The sequence below is a fragment of the Lepidochelys olivacea genome, assembly GCF_965140295.1.
Source record: "Lepidochelys olivacea isolate rLepOli2 genome assembly, chromosome: 7".
NCBI lineage: Eukaryota > Metazoa > Chordata > Testudines > Cheloniidae > Lepidochelys > Lepidochelys olivacea.
The window spans coordinates 120,500,278-120,515,073 of record NC_140417.1 but is presented as its reverse complement, the minus strand read 5'-3'; the positions used below and the strand labels follow the sequence as shown (position 1 = coordinate 120,515,073).

Sequence of the window (14,796 nt, the reverse complement as noted above, 5' to 3'; positions counted from 1 at the left end):
TATGTTAGATGGGAGGCATGCACTGGGTTATCCATTCTGACCTCCTGCATCTTGACGGAACTATTCACTGCCACTAAAGCCTGAGCCAAGCTTGTCTTGAATATCCCATCCATACTGGTGCTCCAGCTACCTTCCCTGATACATACAGACCAATGGCACTGACTTTTAGGAAGCACCTTCCAGCTAAGGATCTCACAGCACATTACAGACATGATAAGCCTTAATAGCCCTGATTTACTGATGGGGAAGTGAAGTCCAGGAGAGGCAAAGTGAGTTGCCTAAGGTCATGCAGCAAATTCATGCATGAGCCAGGACGAGAATCATAGAAGATTAGGGGTGGAAGAGACCTCAGGAGGTCACCTAGTCCAACCCCAACTCAATCATCCCAGCCAGGGCTTTGTCAAGCTGGGCCTTAAACCCCCCCCCCCGTTCAGGCCCATGCCTCCCTTAATGCCCCACTTATTTCTCTTGCCGTCTCCAGTACTGGCACCAGTTCCTCTGTGAATAAGGCAAACCTACTCTTTGTGTGCCCTGTGGGTTGCTTCCCCTCTGCTTTTACCTTGGATATTTCTTTCCCCCTCCTTTACTTGGTAGCTGGGGGTGTGTGAATTTGCTTCCCACCCCCTCGCCTAGCTATCGGAGGGGGGGGGGTGAATCTGCTGCTTCCCCCGCCCCCTCGCCCGGTTTGGGGGGTGGAAAAGGGGTAGCTTCTGCAGCTCCTTCCCTTTTAACTTCCCGCTGTGCCCGAGGGGGCGGGATCGACCCGCGGGAGCCCGGGCGGCGTGGGTCGGCATACAGCGCGCGCTAGGCGGAGCTCGGCGCCCCGGGTGACCGAGGCGCCTCTGAGACGGCAGCAATGGCTGGGGAGCGCGCTCGCAGCTTGGGGAAAGGTGGGTGCTGGCCGGGCTGTGTGCCCCGCAGGGGATCTCCCGCTTGGGGGTGGGGCATTGCATTGCATTGCATTGCACCGCACCCTCCAGCTCTGCCTTTCTGGCTGGGGCACCGGATTCCCCCTCTCGCCTTGCTCCCTGCGTCTGTCCCTCCCGCGGGGAGGGTGTCATTTTGTAGCACCCTGGACGCCTTTTTCTCTCCCCAGGGCCCTGCCTCTGCCAGGGTCTGGTGGGTTGCATTGCACGCACGTCCCCCTCCCCGGATCCGCGTGTGCTCTCTGCTCAGACGTGGGGAGACTGTGCCTGGATCCCCCCCCCCACGCCTGGATCTCTGGCCCCTGGGAGGGCTACTCGTGTTTTGCACAGAGCCTATGTCGTCATCTGCCCGGAGGTGACTCGGCTCACTCGGGTGGGAGGCAAGCTATCCAGGAGATCATCCCACTCAGCAGCTCTATAAATGCACAATGTCTGTTATTGTACTGCCCTGGAGAACTGATTCACCCCAGGGCCCTCACCAAAGTAAGACAGCCCTATTCTCTCCCGAAGCCTCCCTCCAGAAGTGCAGGAGAAGCACCGTTTCCATGCCAGAATTAAGTGCTCTACAAAGAGCAAAGGCTACTTTCAGAATCCCTTTTTGTTTCCTCCCCAGGCCACTGGTTGTGGGTTTTTTTGTTTTTGTTTTAAACCTCATGTTAAGAGGAAGCCTGTAATTGTGCAGGTGTGAGCATAGAATAACCGGTGTAACATCTCTCTTGTAGGAAGCACTGTTCCAGGCCCTGTGCCCGAGGGACTGATCCGTGTCTACAGCATGCGCTTCTGTCCCTTTGCACAGAGAACACGTCTTGTCTTGAAAGCCAAAGACGTTAAGTAAGATCATATGCTCCAAGGTGGCTGTCTCCTTGGTATTTAAAAGCTTAGGGGCTGAAGCCTTTTTTACTGCTTTCATGTAACTCTGCTGTGTCCTTTGTTAAAGCCACTTTGGCTTACGTATGGTGGTCTTCTATAATTTAGCAAGCTTAACAGGATGAATCAAATAGCTGTCACTCTTGCTACCCATACCTATTTAAAAAGAGACAAACACAAAATCCAGGGAATATTTTAATTTTATTTTAATTTATTTTTTAAAGGGGTGGGGTGGAAGTATAGTCAGTACACAAAACTACTTTTAAATCTCAGAGGGGTAGCCGTGTTTGTCTGTATCCAAAGAAACAACGGGAGTCCGGTGACACCTTAAAGTCGAACACATTTATTTGGGCATAAGCTTTCGTGGATAAAAAACCCACTTCATGCATTTTCACTCCATGCATCTGAAGAAGTGGGATTTTTTATCCACGAAAGCTTATGCCCAAATAAATCTGTTCGTCTTTAAGGTGTCACCAGGCTCCTCATTGTTCTTACTTTTGAATGTTTCCCAGTCAGCTGTTGTGGGGTTACATTCAAATCTATTTTTTTATTGAAAATATTTTCACATTGCCTGCTGCTGTGGGAAAGGCCTGCCCAAACAAATGGGACACTGAGGAAACTAACTGCATCAAAGGTACAAAGTAAGCTAATTAGAAAACCCCCAAGCAAAATTTTTTCTGTTTCCGTTGTAGTAATGTTGGGTTGTCTTTGTAGCAATGGCAGAAAAACCTTATCTCAAGTGTGAATTTCATCTTTTTTAATATCTTTACCTAATGGAAATTGAGCAGCAAAAATGCTGGAAAATGTAGCCCTTAGCATGAACACTCGGTATGTATTTTCTCTGGCTTACAATTCATTAAAATATAGCCTACAATAGTATGTTAGTGGTTTCTATGGTAAATGTACTTGTGTGTGTTCATGGTTTCTCTTTTTAAAAATGTTCCATTTCTATAGCTTCCTCTAGATCCTTTGCTGAAGGAACTTTATCAACAATAGTGCCTTTTCAAATAGGGAAGTATTTATTCCTTGTTTACAAGTGATTAAGTAATATGACTAAGCTTGCAGTTAGTAAGTAATATGACCTCTGCTGGATTGCTGATTCACTCATGGTCTAACCACACCCTATAGGTCAGCATTGGATTTCAAATTCTTATTGGTGGAGCACACACCAATCACACTGCAGTCTTTCTCTGACTCTTTCAGAGAACCAAATGTAGTAAAGCTCCACATCAATCCACCTGCCTATTTTCCTATACATAAGGCAACCCAAGTAACTTGGTCTCTTCTGATTTCCCCGCCCCCGGTATTGTTTTAAATGTGGTGGCTGCTCCTTGCATAACTGGTGACGATTGTCCTTTGATTGGAGTCCAGCTATGTTGAGTGGAAATATAGTCACTGGTGTCCCTAGGCATGTGCAATCCTCGTGATCTGATATCTGAATCTGTGCTTGGGAACCTTTTTGAGAACAGATTATTAGATAATAGTTTCTTTGTAGGCAGTGTAGTTGTAGCTGTGTCAGTCCCAGCATATTAGAGAGACCAGGTGGGTGAGATAATCTCTCATTGGGCCAACTCCTGTTGAGGAGGGAGAGCGAGAGAAGCTTTTGAGCTACATGGTGCTCTTTCTGTGTGGCTCAAAAGCTTGTTTCCAGCCGAGCAGCTGGTCCAATGAAAGATCTTACCTCACCTACCTGGTCTCTCTAATATGCTGGGACTGACACATATTAAAAAATAGTTTCTTTTTGGCAGTTAAATCACACTAGTAGCTTTGTATACGTAATTATCTAATACCTAAATAACATAGCTCTTTGCAGTACAGAACTTACAATTTAAGATTGTGGTCCTGTAAGCTGCCGTGTGCATGCATCTTGTGCAGTCACCGAAGTTTTTGTTGGGCTCTGCATTGGTGCAGGGGTTTCTGTCAGAACAGTTTGCAGGATCGGGTACTGCAGGATCATTCCGATACAAGGCGGCCAAAGGGGTTGGGGCGGGATTCTGGCATCAGATAATAAATTTCCCACTTTAGGGTTTGTCTATATTTAAATCTGTTCGTTGCAATGTTGTTTAACTTGTTAGCTGACATGCTTAATTGGAAACTCCACAAAAGTTTGTTCCGGGAGACAGGTACATGGTACCACTCCATAAATGTTCATTCCCATTACAAGTAGTTTAATAAACTCAAGCAATTAAACTGACTTCCAAAAACCTCAAGGATATGCAACCCTGAGTGAGTGTTTGTTTTTAAAAAAACAAACAAACAACCCCAACCTTGTCTGCTTGGCTTTGGTATTTGAGCTTTATCATACTGCCTCTTAGACTACCTATTCCTCTTTCTAACTTGTGGCTAAGACAGTTTCCCTTCCGTTCAGTGTAAGGTCAGAGTAAAATTCTGTTGCAGGTTTCAGAGTAACAGCCGTGTTAGTCTGTATTCGCAAAAAGAAAAGGAGTACTTGTGGCACCTTAGAGACTAACCAATTTATTTGAGCATAAGCTTTCGTGAGCTACAGCTCACTTCATCGGATGCATACTGTGGAAAGTGTAGAAGATCTTTTTATACACACACAGCATGAAAAAATACCTCCCCCCACCCCACTCTCCTGCTGGTAATAGCATATCTAAAGTGACCACTCTCCTTACAATGTGTATGATAATCAAGGTGCGCCATTTCCAGCACAAATCCAGGGTTTAACAAGAACGTGGGGGGGATAGGAAAAAACAAGGGGAAATAGGTTACCTTGCATAATGACTTAGCCACTCCCAGTCTCTATTCAAGCCTAAGTTAATTGTATCCAATTTGCAAATGAATTCCAATTCAGCAGTCTCTCGCTGGAGTCTGGATTTGAAGTTATTTTTGTTGTAATATCGCAACTTTCATGTCTGTAATCGTGTGACCAGAGAGATTGAAGTGTTCTCCAACTGGTTTATGAATGTTATAATTCTTGACATCTGATTTGTGTCCATTTATTCTTTTACGTAGAGACTGTCCAGTTTGACCAATGTACATGGCAGAGGGGCATTGCTGGCACATGATGGTATATATCACATTGGTGGATGTGCAGGTGAACGAGCCTCTGATAGTGTGGCTGATATTATTAGGCCCTATGATAGTGTCCCCTGAATAGATATGTGGACACAGTTGGCAATGGGCTTTGTTGCAAGGATAGGTTCCTGGGTTAGTGGTTCTGTTGTGTGGTATGTGGACACTTAACTTTCTAAACTACTACATGCCACAAGGGGCCACAGCAATGGTTCCCTTAACCTACCCAGCAATATTGTTAACCTATCCAACTGTACTCTTAGCCCAGCAGAAGCAGCTGTCCTATCTCGGGGCCTCTCCTTCTGCCCCTCCACCGCCACAAACATGATAGAGTTCTGTGGTGACCTAGAATCCTATTTTCGATGTCTCTGACTCAAGGAATATTTCCAACATACCTCTGAACAGCATACTAATCCACAGAGGTCTCCCTACCAACACTACAAAAAGAAGGATTCTAGGTGGACTCCTCTTGAAGGTTGAGACAGCAGACTGGACTTCTACATAGAGTGCTTCCGCCGACGTGCACGGGCTGAAATTGTGGAAAAGCAGCATCACTTGCCCCATAACCTCAGCCGTGCGGAACACAATGCCATCCACAGTCTCAGAAACAACTCTGACATCATAATCAAAAAGGCTGACAAAGGAGGTGCTGTTGTCATCATGAATAGGTCGGAATATGAACAAGAGACTGCTCGGCAGCTCTCCAACACCACTTTCTACAAGCCTTTACCCTCTGATCCCACTGAGAGTTACCAAAAGAAACTACAGCATTTGCTCAAGAAACTCCCTGAAAAAGCACAAGATCAAATCCGCACAGACGCACCCCTGGAACTCCGACCTGGGATAGTCTGTCTACTACCCAAGATCCATAAACCTGGAAATCCTGGGCGCCCCATCATCTCAGGCATTGGCACCCTGACAGCAGAATTGTCTGGCTATGTAGACTCCCTCCTCAGGCCCTATGCTACCAGCACTCCCAGCTACCTTCGAGACACCACTGACTTCAAGAAAGGAGAGAGGTGGTAAATCAATGGGGATGTTTTCCTGGCTCTTCTCTCCCTTTACTCCTAGCTAACCGACAGGAGGATATTGAGGCAAACACTATTGCTTTCTTTGAAGTTACTGGAGTAGGCTGACAAAACTGATCTTGCTCTGTCTTAAACTCTTCAGGCATGAAACAATCAACATCAATCTGAAAAACAAACCTGACTGGCTCTTTGAGAAAAATCCCTTTGGTTTGGTACCTATTCTGGAGACCAGCAAGGGTCAGCTGATCTATGAGTCTCCAATCATATGCGAGTATTTGGATGAAGCATATCCTGGGAAGAAGCTTCTACCTGCTGATCCTTATGAGCGAGCATGTCAAAAGATGCTCTTGGAAAGATTCTCCAAGGTACAGTGTGATCAGGAGGGGGCGGTGTAACCATCAGGAGGGGGCGGTGTAACCTCCTTCAGGGCTATGCACAATACTAGTGCTGCACTGTAGACATTTCCTTTCACTTTTAAGGATGGATCTTGCTTCCTAGTAAAATCACTCTTCTAAATATAATAGAACCACTTACCATTCGCTAATCCAAAATGCTGCTAAGCTATCTGCATCTCTGTCAGCATTTGAAAGACAGAAAAAAGGAACATGTGAGGTGAAAGCAGGAGATCTCTTAAGCTCGTTGACTCTCTATAGGACTGGGTGCAGAATGGGGAACCTGGCATTCAGTTTAAGGGGGTTAGCAGATCAGCCTTAGGGCTGGTCTCCTGTCCCTGTCCCTCCAGAGAGCTCTAATGTGCTGTGTTCTAACTGCCCCATATAAACCAGGCTGGCATGCTCTGAAAGGTGCCTAGTTTGCATAATATAGTCCTGTTTCAAATTACATTGAACATGAATGAGGTACCTTTTGGAATGCACCAGCAGGGTCTACGTGAGGCAACTGGAGCACTCTATAAACCACACCTCTGTGGTATGCTTTGCTGTACCATTATAGGCAAAGATGGCAAACTGGGTAAATGCTTGTATCAGTGCCATTCTCAAATCCTTCACTCTAGGGTAATTCTTCAAAGCATGGGTCTGTAAACTGTTGAAAGCCAAAAGGAAGCTTTACAAATATTATCCAAGTTTATTCTGTTATTTTATTGTAACTCATGCCAATCCCCTAACTTCTCTGGCAGGTGCCAAACGACAAAGTTCTTGAAGATATAAATGTCTAAATCTGACTGTCCCTTAATATCTTTTCCTGTTAACATGTATTGGAATTTCAAAAGCATCCTTGGAATGTCAAAATTTGCATTTCACCATTTTTATTGCTGGTGCTTTTTTTGGCACCGTAGGCAGCTTGAACAATGGAAAGACTAGTGAGTTTCCCTCTTCTGATTCTTCTGCACTATTATAATCCTTCAGTATTAGCATTTTAATTCTTTTGCAACCTGTATTTTCTCTGAAACCTAGAGAACACTTCTGTCACTATTAGGCTTGGTGTGGTGTGTGTTTTTTAAGCAAAACCTAAATTTAAGTGCTAAAGCCCAGATCCTGAAAAGCATTTAGGCACCCAACTTCCATTGATTTCAGATACCTTTTAAGGATCTGGGCTGAAGTGACTTGTGACTATCCCTGTAATGAGATAAAACCTCCCTTCTGCAAGGAGGTCAAGCTCTCCGTAATGTTGTTGTCTTTTCTGGTTTGTTCAGTTACCACCTCTAGCCTTAAAACATCTCCTGGCAGTTAAAAATGGGGAGGACAGTTCAGCGCTGAAAGCGGAGTTAATTAAGAAGTTTGGCGAATTTGAGAAGGTAAGAAACAGTCCTCTCTGGGACTGAACGAAACTACCAAACCTATGGTAAATGGGAGTCCTCTTCTGCTCGCATGCACTGGGCTGGCTGTCTCACTTGGAAAGCCTTGAGAAAGGGAGGAGACAGGACTTATTTCAGAAGTTCTAACTATGAAAAATGTGTAGTCCTGTAGTTTACTCCCCTCACACTGAGATGTGGCATAGAAAACTCCAGCATCTAAGCATGGCAAAGTTTAAACTAGAGCTGAATTTTGAACTCCATAGTGGACTTCGTAGGGGATTTTGTTCCACACCCTTCTCAGGTGCTAGCTACCTCTGCTGTTTTATGTCTGCCTTGCCCTCCTAGGACAGAAGGAGGTCTTGCAGCAAGTTTGAAGAGCATTCAGACTGGGTTGTTATAACCTTCTCTGGTATGTTAGCATGTCCACCTGACTGACAGTGTTTCTTCTTTGCTGTTACTGAGATGAGTACAACAATATTGGGGATGAAGTTGTTGACCCTTAGTTTATTTTAGGGTCTGGCCCCCTCTGTCCAACTACAAGCTATTATCCTTTCTCCCTGCTCATTCCCATGGAATATAATCCCTCCCCTGTAGATGTGGTGGTTAAGGTACTTGAATCCTGAAGCTGGTGAGTCCAAGTCTCCCTTGATCTCACACTCCAATTCACCGAGCTGCAAAACAGGTACCTGGTTCATCCAGTTAAGGCAGTCAAAGGTGGCTGGATGTGATCCTGGCCACATCACTCCCTTGCATGCTGCTGGCTATGAAGCTGATGTGCCTTCACCATATCACTCCGATGAGCCATTGGGTTGGGGGACTCTGATTGCAAAGATCCAGCTATGGGCCATGTTCTAGTCCAATTGTGTACCTCCATCAATGTCCAGGGAGCTGCGACAGGTGGTTTTGGATCTATATTGGAGATTTAAATTCAGTTTTTTACTTCAAGTGCTGTTTTTTGTTAACCCAAACCACTGCCAGGTCATTGTCTGAAGAAGATGTGCTGATACTTTCCCTCCATCTGCGGTGTGACTCCTTAAAATATAGTTGTTTGAATGAACAACCTCCTTTACCTCTTTGGAGAGAGGCCCATGATCTTCTAGAAATAAAGCAACCAAAAAACTATCTGGTCATCTGATCAGGCGGCAAAGAAATGACCATGTTCAAAAGGAAAAAAAAATCCTACTCTGTCCTCCTTGAGCAAGAAGCAGCATCTTGGCACACTGCTCCTCTGTTGTGAACCTCTCATAGCTCCGGCTACAGTCATCTCCTTCCCTTTGCTGATGGCTTTAACTTCAGCCAGTTACTTTGGTGTGGCTGACACTAGAGTATCCCTGTCCCTCTGATACCTCTGTCTAACTTGTTAGGTATGCTAACCCCCCACTACCAAATGCTTCAAACACAGAGTTCCTCTCAAGTTAAAGCCTTTCATCTTTGTGTAGCTGATCAGAGTCCAGAGCTAAGGTACTGGCAGGTGACATTGTCTGGTTCTTGGGGGAGGCTGCTTCCTAGGGGACTTCTTGCAAGACAAATACACTGAGAAATAAAAAACTAAGCTTCCCTTTCCCTCCCATTTACAATCCTGCTGCAAGATACCTGCTGCTGCAAAAGACTTTGAGAGATCCTGAGGGATTTTCTAGATGTATATGGACTGGCAGGTAATAGGGAGCCCCTCTCTCTGTTGCAGTGGCTTAAATCCCAGTCTGACCTATAGAAGATAATGAGCATCCAGCCATGCAAAATCAGTTCAGCCTGTTCCAAGAGCTGTTAGCCAGAGAAGCATGAAATGTATTGAAATGTCCTGTGTCCTACTCACTGCTGTCCACCAGAGGGAGCCATGGTCACATCTTTATGAAACTGCTAACATCTGCAGAAAGAGAGTACTTGTGGCACCTCAGACTAACAAATTTTATTTGAGCATAAGCTTTCATGAGCTACAGCTCACTTCATCAGATGCATGCCGTGGAAAATGGAGTTCCCTGGGAAGCCGCTTCCCACAAGAACCAGACAACGTCACCTGCCAGTACCTTAGCTCTTGACTGTGATCAGCTACTCCAAGCTGAAAGGCTTTAACTCGAGAGGAACTCCGTGTTTGAAGCGTTTGGTAGTGGGGTGTTAGTGTAGCTGGCATCCGATGAAGTGAGCTGTAGCTCACGAAAGCTCATGCTCAAATAAATGTTAGTCTCTAAGGTGCCACAAGTCCTCCTGTTCTTTTTGCGGATACAGACTAACACGGCTGCTCCTCTGAATACTAACATCTGGTTATTTTCTGTCCGGCATCTGGTGACTGAAGCAGCTCCTCAGATGTTTGCTGATTGATGGTTTACGGCTTTGAATAGATCGCTGGCATTTCCCCTCCTCCTCCCCACCACAAATAAGTGGACTCTTAACGTCTGCTTTACATGGACAAGAAGTTGGTATTTTAAGGTGTCAGAAAAAGCCCCTCCGAGTGCTAGCTCTGTTTCTGATGATGACTTGTACTACCCTAGCGTGTAGGCGTTCGAGTCACGGAGCAGGATCCCGTTGTGCTACGTACAAACGCTACCAAACTCCTAAGAATGTCACATGTAAGATCTTGTTTGTGGATAAAGCATAGGTGGGTATGGGGACCTTACTGCAAATGCAGGTCAAGTACTTCAAGATCCTACCACAGTAGGCCCTGGAGAATGGTAAAGTGCTTTTCAAACATCTAGGTTAGCCTCTTCTCTCTCCTTTGAAATTGGGGATTGTCACCAGTTTACAGGTGCAGCAGCAGAGGCATGTTCCAATCCATTTACACGGCACTTGTTTTTAGAAGTGTGTATAGTGTGGACCAGTTTTGCAATAGGAAGAATGCATCCCCCCATCTCTTCTGAGGTGGAGGACTCTGCTCTTGTGTCTGAGGATGGAATCTGGCACAGGTTTTAGCATGACAATGGTCTGGTAGAATTGCATTCACAAAGCTACCTCAACTTGGGGATGCGGTGAAAAAAGAAATACAGCTGAAATCTTTATGCCCTTGTTCGACCAGTCTTATGGTGCAGCTGAAATGTTTATTTAACAGTTTCAAAACACACAAGGCACCAGGGTTGCCATATCTGTCTTGGTGCCTCCATATCAGAATAGCTAGTTGTCAAGTTAAAACAGTCTCTAACTGCCACCTGGATCCTGAGAATATTGTTCAGGGCTCGTGCGTAATTGCCAGTCCAGATTGTGCATTTGAGCTAGAGTAGGATCCAGCTCTCAGCATGTAAAGAATCCAAACTCATATTGGAGCTGCTCTAGTGACTGACTGGCCCACTAAGAATGTTTAATTTAGGTAAGGAGATGCCAGTTCTGCCTCCACTCTCTTGTTCATCTCCTCCCTGGCTCCTGCTTTGCCGTATAGCATGTTTTGGGTTTTTTTGTAAGGGTTTTCCATGTAACTAATTTTTAAATATGAAATACTGCATCTTGTCCTCAGTCTTTAGCTGGCTGCAAGACTGTGTTCTATGGTGGGGACTCTGTGTCCATGATTGACTACATGATCTGGCCTTGGTTTGAACGACTGGAATTCTTACAATTGCCTGAGTAAGTGCTTGAATGTTTTATGGATCTTACACATTTTCAAGTGGTGCATTACAGCTTCTAATTAACTCTAAATTACCCCAGCCAGGAACGCTGCTGCTTAGCGTGAATGGAATGTGTAAATTCTCCAGACATGAACAGGGCCGCGTAATGGGCCCTACTTGGGGAGGGGACAAGAGGGTGTGCTGTATTTCAGTAACATATAACAGCCCTTTGTAATGGACCAGGACTCCATTGTGTAGCACTGTATAGACTGAATAAAAATAGTCCCAGAAGGCATCTTACCCTATTGAAACCAGCTCTCCCAAAGTTAAGGCCTGCTCGTAATGGAACTAACCACAAAGAGAACCTGCCTCTGTCTTAGGTGTTTGTAGTGCACCCATTACCACAGTATCTGAGCACCTTACAACTATTTTTTAAAATACGTTTATCCTCACAACACTCCTGTGAGGCAGGGAAGTTCTGTGATTCCCATTTTACATATGGGGAGCTTCGTGACTTCCCCAGAGAGTGTGGTAGAGCAGGGAATTGAACCCAGTTCTCCCAAGTTCCAGGCTCTCCCCCCCCCCCTTCCCCAATCCTTCATCAAAGATGCAAGGAGACCCTAGGATCTGAAGTCATTACCTCAGGCACTGAAAGCAAGGGCCAAAGCCACCAAGTGGCTTAGCTTCTCCTGTGCTATCACTTGGGCCGTGCAGGTAAAGAAGAAAAGTGTTCGTGGCATTATGGCCTTATTCCAGTTTAGGGAGAGGGGTTCTCCCCAAAAAAAAAAATCTGAGCGTAAGAGCTGAGATCCCTGTCAGATAGGGGATGCTGTGCAGAGGCAGTATTAGGCTTTTAATACGAGCAGACTTGGAAATTGCAAACTCATGTGCAGGATACTCAGGGAGGTCATTTGGGAGGGGGAGCTAAAAATGCCCATTGAGCTCGCTCTCCTGCAGTAGAGCTGTGTGCTCGCTGCGTGTGGATTTCAAGCCATCTGGCTGTGCCTGATCTCGCAAGCCCAGGCCATGTCTTTTGGGGACCATATTGTATCACTGTGGGCCAGGGATTGCATCCGATGAAGCGAGCTGTAGCTCATGAAAGCTTATGCTCAAATTTGTTAGTCTCTAAGGTGCTACAAGTCCTCCTTTTTCTTTTTCCAGGAGGGAGGGCTATGACAGCTCCTCCAGGAACCAAAAGCAGTGGGGGGTGATTAAAGTGAAGTACAGAGGGGTTTGCCTACCAAGTGCCCTAGCGGGAGGCTTGCATATACTGGCTGAAACTGGGTGTTCCAGAGATCAATGGACAAAGAAAGGGTGACTGATATAAAAAGGCTGTTTAAACTGACTTAGGGCCGCCTTTCTGATCCAGCAAATGGACAAGGCCACCTGCTCCAAGGTGGGGCCCCAACTCTTGTGGAAGGGTTGGAAAGACCAATTTGGCCTGCTAAGGCCCCTTGGACTGATGGGTAACTCCTGGGATGTCTGTTCAGTGTTTTGTGTGGGTTCCTCTCTGTTCTCTCCTTCCCCCACCCCAGGTAATGTTTTACCTAAGAATAAATCTCCTTGCTTAGAGTGAGCTGTGTGGTAACTTGGGACTGCTGACAATACACTGTTCATAGCCCTCTGAGAGAAGGCCACGCACAGGCACTGGCCTATAGCCCTAGTTAGCCTGTCTGGCTATCTCAGTGTAAGGCAGGAAGCTGTGCAGCCTTAAAAACCCCGCAGTCAGATGGGAGTGGGCCAGGGTCCCTGCCCAGAGACCGGTGATGGCTGGAGACCTGACTGCACATGCCCCGAGTGGACAATGGAGTGGGGCATACAGGTGCAATTACCCTGGAACTGACAATAAAAAGTCACTGGCTGGTGGTGACCTAAACTGTGTAAGTTGTTTTGGCCAACAGGATTTATGGGAAGAATGGGCTCTTGGATTGGCATGAAGTGGGGTGTATTGGGATAGGGGTCACGGACCTGCAAAACACCCCTCCCCCCCCCAATGTAATGTGAATATCTTCCACTCCAGCAAAACAAATGCTGCAGTCAGTGCAGGATCACGCACTCTCTGGGAAGGGTGAGGGAGTAATCCAATGTCTAAAGGATGGTAGGTACATCACACAAGGATTATGCTTCTCTCTTAGAGTAGGAGCTTCCACAAGCAGTGGCTATTCACCCTTGGCTATATAAAGAAGACTTGATAGCCTTAAAGGGCATGTCTACTCTGCATTTTAAATTCGTGGCAGCAAGCTTCAGAGCAGGGGTCTACAAAGTTGAGTCTACGCTATGGCACACTAAACATCTGTGTTGCCGTTCGGGCTCTGAAGCCCAGGGATGGGAGTGGGTAGCCTGGACATCTGCACAATGGCTTGTCGTGCCAGAGCACAAGCCCATGTCTGTAGACCCAGGCTTGGAGACTCAGTGCAGTGTGATTTGAAATGCAGTGTAGATGTAGCTAGAGATGCCCTTCTCTCTGCTCTCTCTGGCCTAAAATGTATTTCTTCTGTCTGTTTGGAATTTAACCTTGTGGGAGGGAGAAGGCAAAACAAACAGGAACATAGAACCTCATTAAATGTTCAGCTTTCTTGATGTCCTCCCAATTTCCCCTCTGCTCATACAAAGTTTCTTTCCTGTTCCCATAGCTGTCTGCAGCACACCCCGAAGCTCAGGCAATGGGTGGAAGCCATGAAGAAGGATCCTGCCGTCAAGGCTACGATGACTGACGCACAAACACTCAAAGGCTTTTTTGAGCTGTATGTGCAGAACAGTCCTGAGGCATGCGACTATGGGCTGTGAGATGAGGGTGGGCATATCCCTGTCACAAATATAGCTTCTGTTTTCTCTGGGCACCTGCAGTTGGCTGGGATGGTGCAGTTCTGTGCTTGCATTTTAAAATGGGAATAAATCTGTGTAGGAAAGAATGAGAAACCTCCTGTGAAGTCCCATCCCTCCTGGTGGGTGGAGGGAGTGCTGGCCTCAGGCAGGAGATGGGAGGTCACTAGCAGTTGTATGTATGTAACCCTTCATAATCTCTGTCCTCCTCATTTGTAGAGAGTGATGCCTGTTTGGTTGCTTTATGATTTGGTTTTTGTGATTCTGGTACTTGAACAATAGAGGAGGAAATCTTTTAAATATGCTAACTCCTGCCCTCATTTGGCTGAATGCTGCACCCTCAGAACTGGATGGGCATGACATCAGTGCTTCATGTGTCTGTTCCCTGAAGCCCCTCTCCCATGACAAAGACAATGGAAGAGTGAGCGATCAGGAAATGACTTGGGATCCATTGTCCAAAGCAAGTTGCTCTCTACTGCCACTGCAGTTTGCCGTCAAGATCCAGGTGTCTGTCTAAAGGCTACAAGGTTTCATAGTCCAAGTCTCACAGAGGAATATTTCAGACCTGGAAGCATTTGAAGTTTATGAATTCACCCTCAAGAAGGTAATAGTGGAAGAGGAAAATACAGCTACAGTTTTTAATTTGGGTAGCATCGTCTTGGGATGTCTAGACCTACAGGGCTCTAACCTGTTCTCTGTTTGTTCTTTCACTTTATTTTAGGCCTTCTAACCTCCATAACCAGGTAGGCCTGAGCTGGTACAGACAATGGTAGCAGTGTCACAGTCTACACTGTGCCCATGATGTGGTCTGGTTTTGTCTAGAGTCCAAAACTGCA

The 14,796-nt window shown here is 46.0% G+C and overlaps 1 protein-coding gene across 1 annotated transcript; it reads left to right on the top strand.

The window, feature by feature from the left end:
* Nucleotides 1-731: 731 nt before the first annotated feature.
* GSTO1 (glutathione S-transferase omega 1) lies at nt 732-14,260 on the top strand. The gene is made up of 6 exons (XM_084634389.1): nt 732-890; nt 1,649-1,757; nt 6,000-6,222; nt 7,509-7,610; nt 11,050-11,156; nt 13,771-14,260. Exons 1-6 carry the CDS (start codon nt 857-859, stop codon nt 13,922-13,924), a joined length of 729 nt encoding a protein of 242 aa, XP_084490515.1. The 5' UTR covers nt 732-856; the 3' UTR covers nt 13,925-14,260.
* Nucleotides 14,261-14,796: the final 536 nt, after the last annotated feature.